The 23073-nt window shown below is 44.7% G+C and overlaps 1 protein-coding gene across 2 annotated transcripts in view; it reads left to right on the top strand.

Moving 5' to 3' along the window:
* CAMK1D (calcium/calmodulin dependent protein kinase ID) overlaps nt 1-23073 on the top strand; it is a 425032-nt gene that overhangs the window by 44589 nt on the left and 357370 nt on the right. The window contains exon 1 of one of the 2 annotated variants that reach the window (XM_054507361.2): nt 5745-6094. The exons of the other annotated variant lie outside the window; for it this stretch is intronic. Coding sequence (XP_054363336.1) covers nt 6054-6094 — 41 coding nt within the window. The 5' untranslated portion in view covers nt 5745-6053. Of the gene's footprint in view, nt 1-5744; nt 6095-23073 lie in introns of those variants that run through there. 2 annotated transcript variants of the gene reach the window in all.

The raw sequence follows: 23073 nt of genomic DNA, 5'->3' as shown, positions 1-23073 counted from the left end.
CCTCTGTGTATTTGGTCCCTACATTCGTGGATAGGAGGAGAAATGGGATGTAGGTTAAGAATGTGTACACAAAGAAATAAAACAGTTACACTCGTGATGAATGTTGTGATAGAGAATAAGGGGATAAAAGAGGGAGTGCTATTTTACGTGGGGTGATCAGGAAGCTCTTACACCACTTGAGATCTTTTTTTTTTTTTTTAAACAATCCTATTGAGGTATAAATACAATTCAGAGGCCATACAATTCATCCATTTAAAGTGTACTATTCACTGGTTTTTACTATATTATTCTTTGTAAATTGTGGATATATAGATTTCTATCTCCCAAAGTTGGCCATCTTAACCATTTTTAAATGTACAATTCCGTGGCATTAATTACATTCACAATGTCATGCAGCCATCACTATTTCCAAAACTTTTTCATCATCCCAAGCAGAAACTCTGTAACCATTAAGCAATAACTCCCCAGTACCTCCTCTTCCAGCCCCTGCTAACCTCTCATCTACTCAGTGTCTCAGTGTATTTGCCTGTTGTATGTACTTCACGTTAGTGGAGGCATACAGTATTTGTCCTTTTGTGTCTGACTTATTTCACTCAGCGTGATATCGTCAAGTTTCATCCATGTGGTAGCAGGTGTCAGAACTTTTCCTTTTTACGGCCGCATAATGTTCTTTTGTAAGTATACCCCACATTTCATTTATCCATGTCACTGGAAATCTTGATACATGCTTTGTATTTTCTTAGGGCTTCCCCATAATTCTCAACAGATCAGTTTGCCTGCCATATTGCTAGCAAATATTTCACGATTGCATTGACTAACAATTTCCAGCAAGGTGATGGTAGTGACAAGTCAGAAGTGCCATTTCCTGGTGTGAATGTGTGTAACTGTGTGCATTTTTTTTTTTTTTTACTATGTGCATTTTCTTGAGTGTGTGTATTTCTGTCTCTCTCTCTCTCTCTCTTTTTTTTTTTTTTAAAGATTTTATTTATTTATTTGACAGAGAGACAGCGAGAGAGGGAACACAAGCAGGGGCAGTGGGAAAGGGAGAAGCAATTTTCCCTCTGAGCAGGGAGCCTGATGCGGGGCTCGATCCCAGGACCCTGGGATCATGACCTGAGCCGTAGGCAGACCCTTAACCAACTGAGCCACCCAGGTGCCCCTCTGTGTCTCTTATAAGTGAGGTCATCCAGTTAATAAACATGTCTGGGGAAGATAATAGGAGGGGCCAGGTTAGAATTGCAAGAACTTGGAGCAATTCACCCTACTCCCTGCTCCAGAGGTATTTAAAAGAAAAGCCAGTTCCTCTGAAGCTTAGTATCATTCCAATTTACTCTTGCAGTCTGCTCAAAACAGATTTATATCTGTCTCCTTATAATAAATGTGTCTCGAGGGGCTGAAGAAACACAGGAAAAAAAAAGGTACTTCTCTGGCGGGCTGCTCCCCGGGGAAAGTGAATTGATAAATCTTTTTTGTTGTTGGTTTCACAAACCAAAGGAGGATACCTCCAGTTCTGTAAGGCAGTGGGGCAAATATATAATGTGCTTGATGACAGATATTAGTTTTCTCTGACCAGAGCAACACACATTTAATGGATGGCTTAAGGTAAAGCGATTTGAGACCTTAGGGATGGCCTGGGGTCTAGCCTTTGCTGAGTCTGTTTCACCTTGGAAGATATTCTTCCCTCTGCCTTTCATATTGATTATTTTTAACTCATCTCTGCAGATCTCCTCCGTACTCTTGCTCTTCTTGGGTTTGTACTCATTACCAAAGGTGGCAGAGCATAATGATTTGTTGCAGTGGCCACTGTGTGTCTGTGACATTTCTAGAATGCTCGTGGTGAACCTTTGCTCTTCCCCTCCTTATCTGTGAAATATGTGTTAAAAAATCCAGTGTGTTCATTCATTACTAAGCTTTGAGCTTTTCTCATGGGCCCCCCTGACACCATCTCACTGAACGTTGACTCATGGAATATTTATTTGGGCCAGTCTGGGTGCTGAGTAACCATCCCTGGAACAAGATGACCTCGGCTAGCCCTCTGGTTCTTGCATATCTAAGCCTTGACTTACACACTGTGGGGTTTCGAGGAGAAAAATATTGTAAATGCATTCTAATTTGCTTATTGTTGATAATAGCTACAAAGCCAGGAAGGAAAATAATGACTCCTAAACAAAGGCTACAAGGTCTGCTGATGTCTTTTGATGAGTCTTGTTTGAGGTTTGAGTCCATCAGAGTCACGTTTGTTGAGAGAAGCAAAGTAGGAGACTCAGTCCAGGGGGCTAATCATGCAGCCATGTTCCTTCCCCACCTGTTTACAATAAAGCGCGCTGTAAATGACCCTCCTTTGCTGGTCAGTGGGCTGAGCTTGTGGCATTAGGGACTCTGGATGCCATGACCAGAGGGGATGCGGACTGTTTCCCCCCAGCTGCTCTGACGCCCTGACACATTCGTGGCTCCTCTTCATGGCCACTAGAGAAAGAAAAGTCAAATGGTGTCTATTAAAAATGAAACCAATTGTAAGTTATAGCAAGATGCCTGGGTTGAGTGTACCAGAAACAGTCCAGGGTAAAGTGCGGGCGTTCAGCACTGAATTTTCCAGCCTCCTTTTTTTTTAATCTTTCCCTCAGATGAATCACTTGCTCATCTGTGTTTGGTCCTCCTGGGTTCTTTCTGTCCCTGGACCCTGGAAGGCATTCATGAACGTCTTCTCACTGTTCTTTTCTACTTGGCTCATGACAGGTCCTTGCCTGCCCTGGACCAGGTCACAGTGATGAGCAGCACATTTCCCCGAGAGCAGCTTCCTACATGGGAATCGGGCCCCTTCTCCTCTCTGAGGGGCCTTGCGGTCTTGATGCTCCAGAGTCATGCCCACATCTCTTGGCAGGTGGGAGGTTTATTCAGGGGTTGGGGAGAAATGGCCCGCCTGCTTTGGCAGAGGTGAGGGCTGGTCTTGCTGGGGTGCAGAGGGACCCAGAAAAATCAAAGGAAGCACGTGATGGTCCCAGGGATCCTCAGGGCAGGCCGGCAGGGGACAGAGGGCAGGTCCCTGGGGTGTGCCCCGGCTGCTCCCGAGACCTGCTGGGGAACTGCCGGGCACCTCTGCAGCATTCTGTGTGTGCCGGAAATCATGACAACACTCTCGGCCCCCTTGGGAAAGTATAAATTTGGGGATTGTACTGTGGTAAGTGGTCTTCTTGTGCTGGATCCCAAGGGAAAGAAGAGGTCCGCTACTTTAAAAACCAAAACTGTCAAGAGCAGGTATGAGATGCTCCAGGTGGCTCACGTGCCCTTGGCCAAACCTCAGGTTCCACATCTGCCGAATGGGCTGATCGTATCTGCCACTACACCAGCTTCACGGGACTGCTGGGTTGATTAAAATAAAAATGGAATCATGAATTTGAATGTTACCTGAACTTGTTACGTGGTATGTGTATCGTATGATGATAGTGCTGGTGGTGATGATGGGGACGATGATGAGTCAGCCCGGAAGGTCATGGCGCTGTGTGTTTGAGGAAGCTGCCGGTCATTTGCTGATGTTTATGGATCTTCAATCCTTGCATGTGGGGTGGTTCTGATGTCAGATATTCTGTTGCATCGTCACACCATGTATTTCAGATCAAAACTGTGCCCTTGTTTGTTTGGAAAAAATATACTGTTTGCACAGAGTTTGGAGATGAGAAACTTAGGTCTGCCAGCCTTGAATCAGGCGCCTTGGATGTCCTTCCCAGTGTTGAAATGCATATGCTTTGGGTTATACTGTTGGTCTTTAACTGGCACCGGGACCCACCTGGAGGGCTTGTTTGATTCTAGGCTGTAGCCCCAGAGTTGCTTGGGGTTAGAGAGCTTGCATTTCTGACAAGTTCCCAGATGATGCCAGCGCTGCTGGGCCGAGGCCCACTGCTCTGTACCATGGGGACCACTTTGTCTCGATGCTGGTTCATGACAAAGTTTTCCCTGGTGTGCAGGAAAAGGAGGAAAAAAATGTACCAGGTTTTCAGAAATCCAGAGGTATCAAATGGAAAAGATAATCCTCCTTTTCCTTGAAATCTTGTCTTTCCTGTTTTCTGATGTTCAGTATCCTCCCTTTCATCATATGATGGGTACTATATTGGTCCTTTGGATGTACTGACCTTGGTGGAAAAGTTCACAGTTGGTGACTCTAATTCCGTTCCTTGATTTTGGGGGAAAATTCTACAGCTCACTGCAAGCCAAAAGTCTGAGGACCATCATCTAATAAATGTGTGGGTTAGTTCTTTCATTGAAAATTTTTCTGCTTTTAAACAGGAGGTAGGGGGGAGTGGACCAGGTGAAGGACGAGACACTGTTTCTTAATTTGGCTAAGTCTTAAACTGTGTTATTTTCTGAAGATCATAATTGCCAAACCCTATGTCTTGAAGCAAACTCACTGTACCAAGAAGACCGCGGCCTGTGTACGCGATATTTATTAGTTGTGACGTGTTTTATCTGAAATCATCTTTCCCCTCTGTGGCTTCAGAAGTGGCTGGAGAGAGTGAGAGCTACAAGGATCCTGGCTAGAGTTTTTTATCCGACATTTTGTCTATTGTGCCTTACTGTCTCATAGTTGGTGGGAGATGTTAAATTTTGTACAAACAGCTTGCATTTCGTGAACGTTTCACAGCTTTCTCGAGCCTCGCTATTTGAAAAAAATCTAACACTGATGCCCACTTGTAGGCCTCTTTCTGGACGCATTCTGATGAGCTCTCACCATTATTTTGGAGTATTTTAGGCAAAGTGTTGAAGACAATTTAGCAACTTTTCCCATTAATTTGAATTTGGATAGTTTCCTTGAAAAATCCTCTTTCTTGGTCACAGTATCCCAGCATTTTGTGTCAATTTGTTGGATGCTTGATTACCTTAATTCTCTACTTGGCTTTGCCTGTGTAGATGTATTCTTAGTTGAGGCTTTTCAGATCTTGCTTGATGGCCAAATTCAGTTCACATTCAGGAAGTAAATTAGGGAGAATCAGTTTCTTTTTCTGTGCTCAAAAGGTTCCCTTTAACATTCATTTTGAATTCTATTGGAAAAAGAAATCTAGTTGACCCTCTTTGATTTTCCCTTGTAAATCTGTCTTGTTTCCCTGTTGGATCACATTACCTCCCCAATTTATAGATTTCCCCCTGCCATGCTTGTCTGTCTCATTATAACCTGAGGACCACCTTCCCTAGCTTATTAACTTCCCTTTTGTTGAAGAATCGTGCCGCATGCTGCCCAAGCTTCTCTAGTCTGTTAATATCATTTGCAATACGTGTGATTTTTCCTTTCAAAATAAAGTTACTTACTAGGTCAGCTAGTCGTTAATTTTAGTATCCGGAGTGTATGTTAGAATACACATTTATTCTGTAAGTATTTATACTTTCTGAAAATTATTTCTTCTAGGCGTTACATGTCCATGACAATTTATCATGGACTTCTGCACATTTTGCTTCATTATTCTAAACTCAGTGCTGAGAAATAACCTCCTTGTTTGCGCAGATTGAAATCACGGTTATTTTGTCTTCTTTGAAAGATAGGCATTTGACTGCAGGGCAAAAGAATTTATTAATATACGATTGTGGCTATTCTTGTGGCAAGACTGGTGCAGTCGAGCAGAATAAAAGACAGTTTTGAAATTCAGTTTTAAAAATATTTGTTGGTTTTTAGTGTCTTCATAGTTTTTTCCTTAGGGAAATACAGGATTGTCCCTTTAAAAAAATCAGTATTAAACATATTAACGGAGAGGTCTCTGCAAATGTCATTTTAAATTGAAACATTTAGCTTGGATTTAACTTTTTATGGAATTATTCATGTAATGCCATTTGCATTTGCTGAGATTTTGTATTATTAATAGAATAGACAAATCAGCATTTTGCGGTGTATGTAAGACTTTGCTTGTTTTTCCTGTCTTGATTGCTGGTTGCACATAAAATTCAGAGAAGGAAAAATTATGTAGCACAGAGAGGAAGGGTGTTGGTGGAATGACTCAAGGCTGCCAAGTCCTGTTTCTCCTTCTGTTACAGCCCTCTGGCTGGACGGCTTCGTTTCTAACCTGTCCTGGATGGGGCTCGATAATCCCAGCCCGGGACTCAGAGTGGCCCTGTGAGTAACCCCACAGAGTGTGCGTTGGGGAGATGGTAAAGGTGGAAAGGCTTTGCGTGCAGGCAGGAGTTGCTCTGAGGCAGGGATTTCTCTGGGCGCCGGAGGGAAGATTCTGACTAGGACTTGGCAGTGGAAAGAGCTAGAAGCCATTGCCACACACTCAGTGTCACAGCTTTTCCAGGGTGAGTGGGAAATATCTCTGCACGTGCTCTCTGCCACCCTTTTGGCCCTGTTCCTTCCCTTCTCTTCCCTCCTTATGCCTTCATCCACCCCTGCTCCAGTGTCCCAGCTTCTGGCCGTGTTCTGCCAGAAATGAGCTTCATTGTGGGTGTGTCCCCGTGGTCTGTTGGTGGGCCCCCTAAAAGCCTGCCAGTCTGGAGATGCTGAGCCCGTGGACTTCTGTGTGACAGTGACATTGTTGGGGCTCCATAGCCACATTTTTGGGGATCCATAGCATGGGTCCTGGTTCAGTGGCGTGAGGTTGGGCAGGTGCTTAAGCTCTTGCAGCCTCTGTTTTCTCATCTGTGAAATGGGGATAGTAACGGCGCTTGTCTTGCAGGACAGCCCATGGAAAGAGCTTATGAGCACAGTGCTGGCATAGAATAAGTTTTCAAAACATAGTAACTATTATTATTGCCTAAACAGGGTGATGGACCATGACATTCTGAATTTTCTTCTATTCTGTGTGTGTGTGTGTGTATGTGTGTGTGAGAGAGAGAGAGAGAGAGAGAGAGAGAGAGGCAATAGCACAGCCACTTTACGGACTATGGGGGATGTTTCAATGTCATCTCTTTGAAGAGAGCCAGGAATTTTGGGGGTGCCACCATGCCAGAGAAAACAGGTTCCAGAGAAGGAAAACAGAGGCGGGATCTCTTGCAGAACAGGAGGTGACAACAAGTTGTTTAGGGTGGCATTCAGCCAGGGGGATTGCTCAGAAGGTAGCCCTGGGGCCCCGGCTGGGGCGGAGGAAGAATTTGCTGGGGTTAAGGAAGGGAGGGTAGGGGCAGTTGACCTGGGAGCCAGGGTTCAGCCACAGTGAACTGCAGGCCTCATGGCTCCTGCAGAAATGAGGCCTGGGCAGGCCCACAGCTGGCCTCTCCTGATGAGTGTGAGAGGGAGTTGCCCGGAGATCTCTGACGTAGGGGCCCACTCGAACACTGCAATCAAATGGTCACTGGGCATCTATGTTTTCTTTCAGCGAAACCTCTTCCAGCCACCCGGGCACTCCATGCTAACTGACACATAGCAAGATGAGCAGGAATGAAGAAGCATCCCCAGGGTGACAGAGCAGAATATATTGCTTGGTGTCCAGAGCAATGTTTAAACCAGTCCTTGCCTGCAGAGAGCTCTCCGTTTAGTGGGTCAGGTGACACAGAAATATGTCATCAAAAGAAACCTGTGGTTACAATACTGGGGCGCCATATGGAGGATAAAACATTGACCAGCTGTTCACAGATTAGAGACACAGATGAACCCACGGTAGCACTAGAGAGGGACTTGCTTTCTTACTGACTCCTCCTAAGTTATTATTATTATGCTCGCTGGCTAAATTGCATTTGTCTAAGTTGCTAACACACTTACTATATAACTTTAAACCTGAATTTTTTCTTCCAATATTATATCTGGAGCAATTTACCACGAATTATATAGTTGTTTGCAAATATGCTTTTCAGTGACTTTTTAATATCTCCTTGTCTGGATGTGTCTTATTTATCCACTCTTCTATTGTTCAACATTTGGCTTTTTTTTTTTTTTTTTTACTATTGTACATAACATGTAGGGAACATCCTTGTCCATACATTTCTCAGCACAATCCTGAGTATTTTCTTTTTTTTATCGCCTGGTTTCAATATAATTTTTTTCAGTGCTCCCTTTGGCAGCACATACACTAAAACTGATACCTTTTTTCAGCCTTATTGATGACAGATAAAGTGGGGAGATATTTAAAATGTATATTGTGATGACTTGATGTATGTATACATTGTGAAAAGCTTCCTCCATCCAGTTAATTATCACATCTATCACATATTTATATGTTTTCTTTCTTTCTTTCTTTCTTTTTTAAAGATTTTATTTCTTTATTTAACAGAGAGCGACACAGCGAGAGAGAGAACACAAGCAGGGGGAGTGGGAGAGGGATAAGCAGGCTTCCTGCTGAGCAGGGAGCCTGATGTGGGGCTCAATCCCAGGACCCTGGGATCATGACCTGAGCGGAAGGCAGATGCTTAATGACTGAGCCACCCAGGCACCCCTATTTATATATTTTCTTTTTGTGAGAACATTTAAGCTTTATTCTGTTGGAAAATTTTAATGATATAATACAATGTTATCAACTACAGTCATCATGTTATACATTAGATCCTCAGATCTTATTCTTCTTATAGCAGAAAGTATGTACCCTTTTATGAATCTCTTTCCCTCATTCCCCCAGCCCCTGGAAAGCACCATTCTACTCTCTGTATCTATGAGTTTGACTTTTTTTTTTTTTTTTAGATTCCACATATAAGTGATACCATGCAGTATTTGTCTTTCTCTGTCTGACTTATTTCACTCATCATAATGCCCTGAAGATCCTTCTGTGTTGTGACAAAAGGCAGGATTTCCTTCTTTCTCATGGCTGAATAATATTCCATTGTATGTATAGCCCACACCTTCTTTATCTCCTCATCCATCGACAGACACTTAAGTTGTTTCCATATCTTGGCCATTGTGAATACTGTTGCAATGAACATGGGTCTTGTGATAGATTCTGAGAAGGGGAAATTAAGTTAAAATATATACTTTTGTTTTAAGATGTTGTCATGGCTCTTAGAAAGGTTTTTTTACTAATTTATACTCCTACAACTACTACTAATGAGCATGTCTATCATATCACATCCTTGAGAGTGATTACCACTAATTTTTATTTTATTTTTTGCTAATTTGAAAGTCCAAAAGGGAACCTTTTAAGAAACTAATCAAGGTGTTATAAGAGTGAAGGACCCCATTACTGCATTTGCCAGGAGTTTCAGACCCCCATTTGGGTAGAAGATGGGGAGTGCAGTCTGCCTCTGCTGAGAGATGTCCACAGGTTTGCTGTAGATGGAGGACTTGAACTGAGGATGGGATGTGGTTAAGGCATTGCTCATAAGAGACTTTAGAAGAGTTTCTTGGTTCTTTTTTGCTTGACTTTTGTGAGTGAGTGAATTTCTCTGTCTCTTTTTGACATAAAATTTAGAAAGGTCTCCGAGAAGTCATGCATTTCCATTTCAGACCTCATCATCTCAAATAAATGGAAATCCATCCTGCTTTTTAAAACCCTGGGGACGGGAAACCTCATAAGCATTATGATTTTTCATATATTTTCTTCTAAAGTTGGTGGATATAACCTTATCAATTGCTATCCCTCCATATTCCCTCCACTTCAGGAAAAAAAAAAAAAAAGGCAAAATTGAGAGAATTCAGCCCAGTGAGGTGAGATTGCTAGCCTGAGGCTTCTTACTGGAGGTTCCAAGAATAGAACTGGGTTATTCCGACACCCACTGGCCTTGGGCAGGAACATTTTCCAAGTTACCATGAAAAATGGGAAAATCCACTAGAATACCAGAGCCAAGTCCTGTTTCTTGACTTTTCCACAGGCTTTATTAACAACACACAGGGCACACATTAGAAATGAGTCAGACCCATGGTTTTCCTAGGGCATAAAGCACTGAGCACAAATAACTAGCTCCCCATTGGGCTTCAGTGGATTCTGAATGAAGCCAGAAAATGATTCAGCCTTAGATCAAAAGAGAAAACACACACACACACACACACAGACACCAAAAAGCAAAAAGAGTTCCCATTATTTCGAGGTTGCAGAAAATACTAATACTGGAAAAACTGGGTTTTTGGCTTCTTAGGATTTCATTCTGTGTATCGGGTTTTTACGTAATGTTTCCATCATAGCTATTCATCTGGAGCATGACTCCTGATGGAACCTACTTTCATAATGACTTCGATAACTAAATTGAAGTTTAAAAAGTTTAGTAAGTGATAAAGAATTGGATGTAATAGTTTTTTTCAGGCTTTGTGAAAAATCACAGCTGCGCAACTTTTCAAAACATGGCACTTTTGTGGTAGAGGTAGTGGATGCATGATATAATAGCCATTTCAATATTTTATATTGATGGACCACTTCTAATGAATGAACATGTATAATAATTATTATTATTTTTAAGATTCTTATTTTTTAAGTAATCTCTACACTCAGTGTGGGGCTTGAGCTCACAACCCCAGGATCAAGAGTCACATGCTCTATTGACTGAGCCAGCCAGGTGCCCCTAATTATTTTTATTATTTTATAAATTATAATATTTGTTTTTGTAACTCCAACAAGGCCTTATTGGCAATGGATTTTTGGCATTGGTAAGATTTTGGGGTAACCAAAGCTTGCTAATTTAATTAACCCTTTTTGGTGGAAATCTTAGTCAAATATAATCTTCTTCGAGTTGGTCTAGAAGAATGCTCCATCCCAGACTGCTTGCAGTTTCTGGTTCTTCTAAGAGCCTCTCTCTTGCAAAGGGCCATCGTGTAATCTAGGAAGACTGAAGATTTCAGGAGAAACCCAAGTGCATTTCAACAGCAGTATTACAGCCGATGCCTGCCTGAGAGTCATTCTGCTTTTATAAAATAAAGTGTCAGATGTCATTTTTTTCCATTCCCAGAGGGCTGTCATCTTTCTTCTGGGCTCATGTTGGTATCCAGGGCAAATGAGGAGTCCAGTGCTCTAGCTATCACACAAGAAGGAGGGTGGAAGGGTGCAAGGGGCTGCTCCATCTAAAAGAAATAAGCATATTGTTTTCCTTTATGCCTGCAGAAGCCCCCCTTGTCAGTGTGATCTGCCCACATGGGGTCCTTGCAGAATTATGATACTAACTCCAGTCTTCTACCTCTTAGGAGGCAGGAGGCCCTGAACAGCCTCATGGTTTCCACTGAACCCAGGCCTGGCCACCTGCCTCTCTGGGTGAGGAATTCGGAGACCAGGCAAGTATACGCTCCAGGTGTTTGGGCCTGGTGTCTTTCCCACGTACACATTCAAGTGTAAGAAGAACTTTCTCTCAAGCGTGAAGCGGCCTGGGCGTTGCTCTGTGAGCTTGGTGAGAGGAGTAAAATTCTGTTAATAAAGCACCTTGCTTATGTGACTGATACTGAGGGTCAGAGCTTTGTGAGCAGAGCTTTTCATGAGGATCGAGGGAGCTTACTACCCGTGTGTCCCCTAGCCAACAGTATCACCAAGTATAATCAGTCCAGCCAGACCATTGCCTTCATTTTCCATTGACTTGTGTCTTATGTCACTGGCCATGGTTTGGGCAGAGCCACATTGCCTGGGTCCTCTTTCATAGTTCCAATCATGCCCTTGTGGTTTTCTTTTATGCCTTTGAAGCCAGGCATTCAGGAACGATTTCTCCCTTCATATTTGATAGTTACACCAATATGAAAATTCTCTCCTTGGCTCAACCACGAGCAGATACTGAGGGGCTAATAAATCTGTTGGTGATGAATCTTTCAGTAAGGATTTTAGTTGTGTATAACAAGAGGGAGAGAGTGTTTCTCTGGTTCCTCTTGATTTTCAGCGTCTGTTGGTAATGGGATAATTACACAATGATCAAAAAATAACTCACCAGCTCTGAAGAGCTGGTGCCCCATGTCCACGAGCATTACTGCATAATAACAGGTATTACGAGGGGACGCAGCTCCTGGATGTGAATAGCTGTGTATTTCAAGCTCCAGCATGCCATTGGAACGCCCAGCCAAAACGGAAGGGAAGTTAGGAGATTTAAAAAAAAAAAAAAAAAGGCTTAACAGGTAAATGGAAAATCGTATTCTGGGTTATGTTTTCCCAGTTTGAACTCTCTTTAGTAAACATGTACATATGTAATGATTTTTGTTTGTAAAAAATTTCGCAGTAGTCTCTATTTCTTTTGAGGGGGTGTTGCTTATGTACATGGAGCTCGTGCTTATATCCAGAAAGGAAGGATGATTTTATGGTACAGAACAATGCAGGAAGGGGGATTTCTGTCCCTTCTCTGTACTCCCAGGCACTTGAGAGTTTCCTCTTGTACTATCTATGCACCTCATCTAATATTATGTGGGACCACTTAATTGTATCAAAAAGAAACCCCCTGAAATTCTACCTGTGACAAATTCTGTTAACCTCTGGCCGCTGAGTGAGACGCTCTGGATTACCCAGGGACACAACACCTCTGTTTGTCTGAAAAGTGTCAGTGACGGAAATTTAGTCTTCCTCTTGCCAGTCAGATTGAAGCCAGCTTGAAACGATAGCTTGAATGTCCCAGATGTGGATCTAAGGGACATTTCCCTTCAGGTTTGTTCAGACAGCCATGAATGTTTTATCCTGACTAACTTGGTTGTTTTAAGGGTTGGTTTCTGTGGAACCGAAATCAAGGAAAAGACTCCAAATGGTGTATATTTGAATTTAGAGGGGCCTTTTGCTGTGACATTATGTGTCTATTATGACATTCCTGTCTAGTCAGTACTTCTTGTTCAAAGTGTAGTGTCTCCCAGCCCCAATAAGATGACACCCTCTAAGGCCAAATGTCTTGTCTGATTTGCTTCTCCGTCCCCTCACTCCTGCACTCACTGCAGCCTGTACCCCTGTCTTCCTGGGGGACTTCTCAAGGTCACTGCCCCCTGATCCAGGGCCATTTTCATGATCATGCATATGCTGCTAACTAAGTCCCATGTCCTGGTTTCCAGCCCTAGTCTCTTTCCCGAGCCCTTACCCCTATATCCACGGCTTCCTGGACGTCCCTACGTGGTACAGCCCAGCTTGTCTCAAGTGCACTCTCCATCTCCCTGCCCTCCCCACCGGGTCCTCCATCTCCCATTTCCCAGTGGCCCACATCCTCCTCCCCCTGCCACCGCCTGGCATCTGATTAAGATTTGGGCTCCTTCCTCTCCCTCTCATCTCTCCTCCCAGCCCCCATTTCCGTTCACTGCCCCTCATTGTCAATTTCAATTTCAGTCTCTTGATTTTTTTTTTTTTTTTAAAGATTTTATTTATTTATTTGAGACAGAGAGAATGAGAGAGAGAGAGCACATGAGAGGGGGTAGGGTCAGAGGGAGAAGCAGGCTCCCCGGGAACTCCAGGATCATGACCTGAGCCGAAGGCAGTCGCTTAACCAACTGTCAGTCTCTTGAATTTATCTGTTAACAGTGACCCCTCCACTGATCCCCCACCCCCAACATAGCAGGGAGCCCCCGTCATCTCTTTCCTGAATTTCTCCAATAACATCTTCACTGCTCGCTCTCTCATTCTTCAGTGTCAGCTCCTTTCCAGCTTATTGTCCATGGAGGCGCCCTGGAATGATTTTCCTGAAGCACAGATCTGATGGTGTTCCTCCTCTGCTCCATACCCATCAGGGACTTCCCATTGTCCACAGAGTCATAGAAGTGGAGTCGCCGCACGTCTGGTGGGTCTGTTTTCCCAGTGCAGATATGTCTCTCTTAACATCCCCTGTTTGGATGATAAACCCGTACGTTCTCCCGCCTTATAAGGACTTTCGAGAGGGGCCACCCGCCCCCAGCGTCCTCACCTCTGTCCTTCTGGTCACGTTCTGCATCAGCTGTGCTGAACCTTGAGGGCTATGCCACGTTTTCTTCCTCCAGCCTTTACCCACGTGGGTCTGCCTGCCTGGAGTCGGACCCCGCTACCTCCTCTCCTGGCTGGTCCCTGCACTTCCCGTGGGCCTCTGCTTCGATTTCATTTCTCCCAGGAAACCTCCTGGTTCTCTCCTCCTCACTAGACAGGCTGTCCCCTCGCTCCTGCACTTTGTTAGCTCTGGGCGCTTCCCAGAGCTAGTCTGCCTGCTTCCCCCTCTCCTCAGATGCTCATCTCCTTCAGGGCCGAGGGCTCTATATCGGGCACTGCTCTCTAAGGTTTGCTGGGCACCTGCCAGGAGCAACAAGTTTTGATCAATATTGTTTAACCGGCACATAAAAGGGCAAGATTAAAGTAGGATTCCTCCCAACGGAGAAACTGTCTCAGTCATCCTGACTCTTACGGGATGAGAGGAACCCTTTAAACCCCTGCACTGATAACATTTTCAATTGTGTTGCTGGAAACGCTCGGGATATAGTTCATCAAATTCTCATCCTGCGGTTGAATCATTCAGGCTCATGTGACAGTGTGGGAGATGAGGCCTTGCCAGGTGTATGCCACCTCTTCAGCTAATGTGTGCTGATCCTGCTAGGATTTGACAATTTCCTCTGGGGCGCACTGTTCGTGGTAAGTTGTTATTTCAAACACTACGATGATTCCTCTTTAATGAGACGTTCGTGAGCTTTGGAGTAGTTGGACCAGAGATGGAGTCAACCCATCGACACTAGGGGGGTTGCTGGGCTGCAGAGGGTGGTCAAGACAACTGGGCTCCCCTGGTGTTTCAGACGGGGTCCCAGCAGGAAAGGCAAATCCTATCAGGGGGTTCCAGTGAAGAGAATTTACTAGAGGGGCTAATGACGGAAGTACAGGCAGGGTGAAGGAAGTCAGCAAAAGCTGTTTGGGTGCCCAGGACTTGTGCCACTCCTGGGCACCGGGCCAAGGGGAGGAGCCCAGTGAGCCATGGTGAGTGGTGCCAGAGCAAATGTCTTGGGGACACAGCCATTGCTGGAACTCTGGACTGAAGCACGGATGGAACAGGGAGGAAACACCCTGATCTCTCTCCTGTTGGCCTCTCTGCTCTTCTGATGGGTCCCCCATGGGCCAGCCCAAAACCAGAGGGCCTGGGTGATGCCATCAGCAGGGGGGCCTCCAGGACACAGAGCAGGAGAGAAGGGGTAGAAGATAGACCTGAGAGAGCAGGGGATAACCAGCCCTGATGCGTCCGTCCACTGACGATCCTGGAGGCCGCAGCTGGAACATTTGGCTTCATCCACTTTACTCAGTGGGAAATGTCACAGGGCTGGAAATTCTTTTCTAGCTTTATAGAGCTTACCCTTCCTTGACAGGACAGTGCTGGATTGGGCCTGACCTGCTGCAGGTACACACCTCTTAAAGATGCGTGCCTCATAGTTCCTTCTTACCAGGGTTTCTTTCCCACCTTCAAAACCCTGCCTCGTGTCGTCCCTCAAGGTGTCTACTTCCCTCCATGTCTGTGGACGCCCTAGACCACGGCATCATTTCCCTCTCCTGGCAGATATAGTGGCTTCCCAGTGGCTGCCTCCTTCCCATCTTGTGCCTCTCAGTTGGGCCTGTCCATGGGAGCTGGTGCAATCCTGGGACAGGGCAGGCGGATCCAGGCGCCCTGTGCCCACGTCACCTTCCCGCCACAGGCGGAGTACACCCTAGCTTCCTTAGCTGGGCTGAGAGGCCAGATGTGGGGGGCTCTGTGCACCTCTCACTGCCCTGCATTCACCTCCCCCCACTGCCCCTTCAGTCACACGGGCGACCCCGAGTTCCCCAGCCTGCCAGGCCTTTCCCACTCGCCCTGTGCCCACACTTCCTCTTGATGCCTCCACCGCCCCACCTTCTTTCTCTGTAGGGCTGGCTTCTCCTCAAACTTCACCTCGCAGTTTACGTGGCACCCCCTCACGGCCTTCTTCCCCGACCACTGAAGGTCAGAACGGCCCTTCCCCGCCCTCTCGTCTCTCCTGTAACACCTGGGACCCTGCACACCCATCTTGGGGTGCCCGCACTTGGCACGGGGCTGGCACACATCGGTACCAGGTCAGATCTGGGAGACCAGGGCAGAGGATGCGCCTGCAGCCAGGCTCCTCCCTCGCTTCCAGGGAATGCCTGGGCTCTGTGTGTAGGACTGTTCCCGTTAATTTAATCTTCTGGTTTAGTATCCCGAGGGAAGGCAGCTCTTAGAAGAACAGGCCATCCCCCCAGCATGGGTGTCTCTTAGGTGGCCGTGGGTCAACCACTCCCTTTGTTTTGTCTCCCACATTCTACCCTGCTCGCTTTCTCCTCCTTATTTTTCCCAGCCTCTGGCTTTCTGGCCTCATGTCCGTTGCCATACATACTGAGGAAGACACACACACATGCCCCTTTGCTGTCCCTCGCAGCTCTCTCTTGTGCCAGAGTCAGCAGCCAGGGTCATCCTCGAAAACCCTTATCGCTTCAGATCCGGCTCTCTGGGAATTTGTGAGTGCTTGGATGGGATAAGCTGACGGGGACCTTGGTATCCGCGACAGAAGAGGCATTGCTCAGCAAAGCAATATGAGAAGCAAGCACCTGAGGGGAGCCATCCTCTGAGAGAAGAAAGCATCTTGGGGCACTTACCCGTGACGGTGGGCGGCTAATGCCAGGCAGGGTAGCTCCCGGCAGCTCTGAGCTCTTGCTTCTGACAAGGGTGAAAGGCATCAATGCCCTTCAGCTTTCACTAAATCAAATTAGCCGCTACCCCAGGTCATTTGAATTAATTCCATGACCTTCCCTGTGTCCTCCTTGTGGGCCACGTGCTGAAGTCTGAGAATGAGGCCATACGTTGTTGACTTAGCAAATGAAGAAACTGAGTCCAGACCCCTCAGATTAGGCAGACTCAGAAGACCACACGCTTCCTTAGGGACAGAGCTGGATCTGGAATCTTTGTGTCTCGAGCGTTGGATCTCTATTGTTTCTCTCTTGGAACTTTTATGCAGAGATGTGATAACAAATCAGGAGATTTACCTCATTTTCTTCTTATTTTTTTAACGTATGCTTTCTCCACCTTGCTCTTATTCCCTTATTATTGTAGCAGAGAAAGGACGAAGAAAATTAAAACTTTTAATAAAAGTTAAAGGCAGTTTTGCGGCAAAGTTGATCAAACCTGTATTTCACCTACGTATGCCCCGTGGAGGCGGGAGCTGGTTTTCACCGCAGCACCGTAATCCCTGCTTGGTGAGGGCTGACGCGGAAACCGAGACCTGCTCTGAGCTCATCCACACCGAATGCTAGACTGTTCAGTTGCCAGAGGGAACCAGGGCAGCGGTTGGGTCTGGAAGAATCAGAGGCTCTGATCACTCGGTCACTGAGGGGGAGTAGATAGAGAAGTGGGGACGGAGAGATCGAGTGGGTGCAGGGCTGGTTCTCAGACACCCCCAGGGGAACCGAGTAATCACATACACACACTACCAAGAGGTAATAAATGACTCTCTCACTTCCCTCAAGGAATGATTTGTTTAAAAGATTCTCTAATACTCCAGAAAAACCGCTATGGCTGTTCAGCACGCCAGCCTGACTAGTGAGAAGCAACCAAGCAGGTGTGGGTGGAATGAGTGGGTCCTCTCCTACTCCAGGGGCGGGGAGCATGTGGGGAGATGTTCATGCTTTACAGGACTCTCATCTTCCCTACATGACCACATCTGACTTTTTTCCTTTTTTGCTGATTCCCTGAAGGGATTAGCTAGGAAAGTTAGAAGTCATGGCTATTATCCGTTTTTCTATATTACATTTTAAGATTTACAACCTCCTCGCTTCTGTTGAGGATTTGAAGACCTTCTGTGCAACTTCTTATAGCCTCTGACTGCTTTTTTTTTTTTTCCTGAGAGTCTTACACAAGGTCCACAGAATTAAAGTAAATACGAATGTTCCGCAGCAATTTAACAATCTCTGAACTATGTCACTGGAGAACTGTAAAGGACCGTGGACGGTGCCCAGATGCATGGGGGCAAGTGGGGCATGAATTACGTCATCCTGCCGGGGAAAATCTGACAGACCACACACCAAGTGCTAGGTCAGATTTCGTCTCAGCCAACCTCAGAATGACCCTATTTATACTGTTTTTTTAGAGATTAGGCAGGGTCCTGGAGGTCCCCCCCAGTCTCTCAGCTGAAAACCTTCTCTCATCTCAGCTACTTTAATGCCTGATACTTTCCTGGAGATTCACTGATTGTTCTCATCACTACCAAGTGCTTTTCTGCAGGCCAAAGGATTTAATTACCAACAATTTCTAGTTTTCCTTCTGCCCTTATTTCCCTCTCTAGGTGCATAACATTTTTTTTTTCTTTTTCAGATTGAAAGGTTTGATTATTTATTTATTTATTTTTCACTTCTTTTTCTTTTCTTTTTTTTTAAATTTTAATCCCAGTATAATTAACAGTGTTATGTGGGTTTCAGGTGTACAATGTAATGAATCAACAATTCTGTACATTACTGAGTGCTCATCATGGTAAGTGTGCTCTTAATCCCCTTCACCTGTTTCACCCAACCCCCCCACCTCTGGTGACCATCTCTTTGTTTTCTATAGTTAAGAGTGTTTTTGTTTTGTCTCTTTTTTCCCTTTGTCCTTTTGTTTCTTAAATTCTACATATGAGTGAAATCGTATGGTATTTGCCTTTCTCCTTCTGACTTCACTTAGCATAATACTCTCTAGATCATCCACATCATTGCAAATGGCAAGATTTCATTCTTTTTGATGGCTGAATAATATTCCATCATATGTATCTACCACATCTTCTTTATCCATTCATCAGTTGATGGACACTTGGGCTGCTTCCATATCATGGCTATTGCAAATAATGCTGGTATAATGTAGGGGTGCATATATCCTTTTGAGTTAGTGTTTTTGTATTCTTAAGGGTTTGCTTTTTTTTTTTTAATATTTGCTTTTTCAAACAAAGTAGTCTAGGCTTTCTTACGGTCCTCTCCCCTGACTTTGCCTAGTTATTTAGTTGACAGAGGATGAAATTGGGCCTAGGGAATGAGAATCTAATCGTTCCAATGCATGAAATTTTGGAGTCCTTATTCAGGTTCCACCTGAATTGAAGCAGACTGGGACCTTCGGTATCTCCCCCAAATACCTTATGTATGGCTCCCCAGAAAGCTGGTACTTGGTGTATATTCGCTGAATGAAAACCACAGAAAAGAAGCAAAAACCAGATTATGGATTCCAAGAGTCTTTGCAGTCATATCTTATGATAGGTAATTTTATATGTCAGTTTGGCTGGGCTAAGTAAGGGATGCCCAGATAGCTGGTAAAACGTTATTTCTGGGTGTGTCTGTGAGGTTGTCTCTGGAAGAGATTAACACTTGAATCTGTAGGCGAGTAAAGCCGACTGTCCTTCCCCATGTGGGTGAGCCTCTTTTAATTCTGCAGGCCTGAATGGAATAAAAAGGCAGCAGAAGGGTGAATGTGCTCTCTCTTCTTGAGCTGGGACATCTATCTTCTCCTGCCCTTGGACCTTGGAGCTCCTGGTTCTCAGGCCTTCGGACTCAGACCGAATCTTACTGTTGGCTTTTCTGGTTCCCCAGCTTGCAGACAGCAGCCTGGGGGGCCTCTCGGCCTCCATATCCACACCCTCCATCCCCCGTTGTGGCAATATGTGTGAAGTGTCTACCAGAGGAGCTTGTTAGAGACTCAGTGGCCAGGGTTTTTATTGGGGGCTGGTCACATAGGCACCCTCTGCCTATGATTCCAGATTCCAGAATCCCAGAAGGAAAGCAGATGTTCAACAAAAACCTTTTTCCCCCCATTGTGGAAGCCTTCGTAGGCATAGTACAGGTTTTTTTCCCCTTCAACTTGAATAGAACGAGACACTTAGAAGGCTGTCTGTCACAGGGGCAGTGTGCTATGAGTTTCAACGACTTTTCCTTAGGTCCTTGGGATCAGACTTGGGCTGGGGCCATCCTTCTCAGGGTGCCCTTAGTATTTCCAAAGGCCTAGAGTAATACTTAATATTTTTGTATATACCAACAGAGAAAAGCTCTCTTACTTTTCTATTGCTTTCTTACCTTGGATAACCAGCCCTAAATTTTTTCTCTTCCAAAGACTAAATTAAAACCCCAGTGTGTTAGAGTATTTCCTAAATTGTAGTTGTCCGTAGCATGATGGTACAGAGTGTGTGGGATTTGGAATCAGACACACCACCTTGACTTGTGACTTCTGACTAGTTGCTTGGCCTTTCTGAATCTCATCAGCAAAATAGGAGAGTCCTTTAGGATTTGCAGTTATGCAGTGATGTGTGAGAAAGGGCTCGCCCTGAGCCCTGATCATGGGTGCCCAGTAGATGGCCAGTCTTGTCATTATCAGGGGCCAGGAGCAGGCCTGGATCCAGTGAAAATTATGAAGTAGTCTGGGTGCTGGCTTATATATTCCAGGCTGTTTCCCTCACCAGTTGTGAGCCTTCAATACTGGCCCAGAATTGGCTGGTGACTTTAGGGATAATAGCATCTAACAGGTGACTGCCTGAGGATTGCAAAAATTTAGCAAATCCTAAATTAGCAAATCTTCATTCATAATTAAAGAGTTAAATTCCTTGTGATATTCTCAAACCTATTAAGTAATACTCTTATCTTAGGGTTCTCCAGAGAAACAGAACCAATAGGAGATGGATGGATGGATGGATGGATAGATAGGGACTTATGATAAAGAATTGGCTCATGTCATTATGGAGACTGAGAGGCCCCAGGATCTGCTGTCAGAAAGCGGGAGACCCAGGAGAGCCAGTGTTGTAATTCCAGTCTGAGGACAGGAGAAGGCCGATGTCCCAGCTCATCATCAGGGAGAGAGAGTGAATTCTCCCTCTCTCTGCCTTTTTGTTCTACTTGGGCATAAACCACATGGATTGCATAAACAGACAGTGAGCCACTCTCATCAGTTAAAGTGGTGGGAACGCTTTCCAAGTCGAATTTCTCAGATCCCAGCCAAGGGCCACCCTTGTAAGAGGCCTTTGCAAGGATAGGAGTCAGGCCTTGCTGTGTTACCTCTTTCCTGCACAGCCCGCTCTGTGTCAGAGCTATTCTGGTGGCTGAGGGCATTGGCCCTTCACTCTGAGTAACGGTCCTCATCCTCTTCATTTTGGACCACTGCTCACAGATATGCCTGGGAAAAGAATCCTCACTCTGAGCCACTCGTGGCATGTTTTGTCTACCTCTGGTACTCTTCTTCACATCGGGTAAATGACCTGTTCGTCCTCTTCCCTAATGAAACTTTGTATATGGCTATTGTCCTCTCTGACCTGGAAGGATGAAAAAGGTATAATTCTTCAGGACGTTAATTCAGTTTCTTTCCTAAATGGCATACTCAGCTTCTAAGAAAAGCCTGTTTTCTTTAAAAAAATTTTTTTAAATTTAAATTCAATTTAATTAACATATAGTGTATTATTAGTTTCAGGGGTAGAATTTAGCGATTCATCAGTTGCATATAACACCCAATGCTCATTACATCACGTGCCCTCCTTAATGCCCATCACCCAGTTACCCCATCGCTCTACCCATTCCTCTCCAACAACCCTCAGTTTGTTTCCTATAGTTAAGAGTCTCTTATGGTTTGCCTCCCTCTCTGATTTCATCTTATTTTATTTTTCCTTCCCTTCCCCTATGTTCATCTGTTTTGTTTCTTAAATTCCACTTATGAGTGAGATCATATGGTATTTGTCTTTCTCTGACTGACTTATTTCACTTAGCATAATACCCTCTAGCTCTATCCATGTCATTGCAAATGGCAAGATTTCATCCTTTTTGATGGTTAATATTACATTATATGTGTGTGTGTGTGTGTGTGTATATACTTCTTTATCCATTCATCTGTCAATGGACATCTGGGCTCTTTCTGTAGTTTGGCTATTGTGGACATTGCTGCTATAAACATTGGGGTGCAGGTGCCCCTTCAAATCACTATGTTTGTATCCTTTGGATAAATAACTAGTAGGGCAATTACTGGGTCGTAGGGTAGTTCTATTTTTAACTTTTTGAGGAACCTCCATACTGTTTTCCAGAGTGAAAAGCCTGTTTTCTAAGCAAAGGTTATTCTGTGAGGAGAAGTCCCTGGGCATGTCTTTTCCTTGTGGGCACATTCCTGTCTGCTGTGACCTATTTTCCATTCATTTCATTCGTCTTGGAGTTAAACATTTTAATGAAATTTGCCTACAGTTGCTGACCTCTCACCCAGGAGTAGTGGGTCTACATTTTTGGTTTTATGCTAGGGATTATTAACCCTGAGATTTAAAATTCTCACCATTCCTTCTGAAGTTTGAGGCATTGTGGTAGAGATGTGTTAGATTTGTTCTCCATAACACAGAGGAAGCCTACCTCTTTCCTTCCTGCCTGACTCCATTCTACCAGGTAGTGAATAGTTAATAGTTTTAACTAGTTTAATAGCAACAAGTAAAGAAGCTTGCCTTTGGACACCGAATACAAACCACACCCTTGGATAGCAGTATGTTATTTATATATATATATATATATATATATATATATATATTTTTTTTTTTAGAAAGACATAATACTTCTATTTGATTTTGGCTTTCTGCAGTATCTTCCCAAGACCTCAGCCTTCTGCTGCAGGATTCTTTCCCATCTTCCGCGCTCAGTTATTATAATGGAGCCATGCTCTCTTGGTGTGTGGGAGACCGTAGTCTGGGCTGGACAGATCTCAGGCACTCTTGTCTGTGTCTACCAGGAGCTATTATCCCAGTCCCAATGCCTGACTGTCTGAGGCCTATTGTTCTGTGTACCATGGGGTAAAATTATTTTTCTTTTCCACAACTCATTTTTGAAGTTATTACAACAGGTGCTTTCTGTGGGTAAAAACACTGCGTGTGTCTCAGAGACCAGAATGGTTGTCTATTGTGGTTTAATATTTATTGAAAATGTTCGTCTATGGTGCATTTATTGACTGAAGACCAGAGAGCAAGAGCCACACGTTTTCAAAATTATTCTGTGAATGTACATCCCTTTATGTTTGCAGGAAGCTTTATCACCATTTAGTTGAGCTATGGAGATTGGATTGATAGGACAGAAATGTTCTGTTTTATTATTTGCCTGCATTTTAGGGCTTCGTTGTGATAATGACTGTGGATATTGGCTCTTACTTTTCTTCCTCCCCCCTTCCGTTAGCATGGTCAGTGTGAACATCTGCTAGGTGAACAGGCTGCGGAGCTGCCCTCCTGAGTGGTTTGCACTTGAATCTGATGGGTCCGGAGTCCTGAGAAGGGGGCGAGGACTTACTTTGTTTCTTCTGCTGTGTCTTTGTCACCAGAGACGCTGACGAGATTTTGTCTTTCTCAAAAAAATGGGA

The sequence above is a fragment of the Mirounga angustirostris genome, unplaced genomic scaffold (genome assembly GCF_029215605.1).
Source record: "Mirounga angustirostris isolate CCGP_5_RB_7025 unplaced genomic scaffold, mMirAng1.0.hap1 SCAF_5, whole genome shotgun sequence".
NCBI classification, from domain to species: Eukaryota; Metazoa; Chordata; class Mammalia; order Carnivora; family Phocidae; genus Mirounga; species Mirounga angustirostris.
The sequence above is the reverse complement of the archived record's forward strand: the minus strand, read 5'-3'. Positions and strand labels throughout refer to the sequence as shown.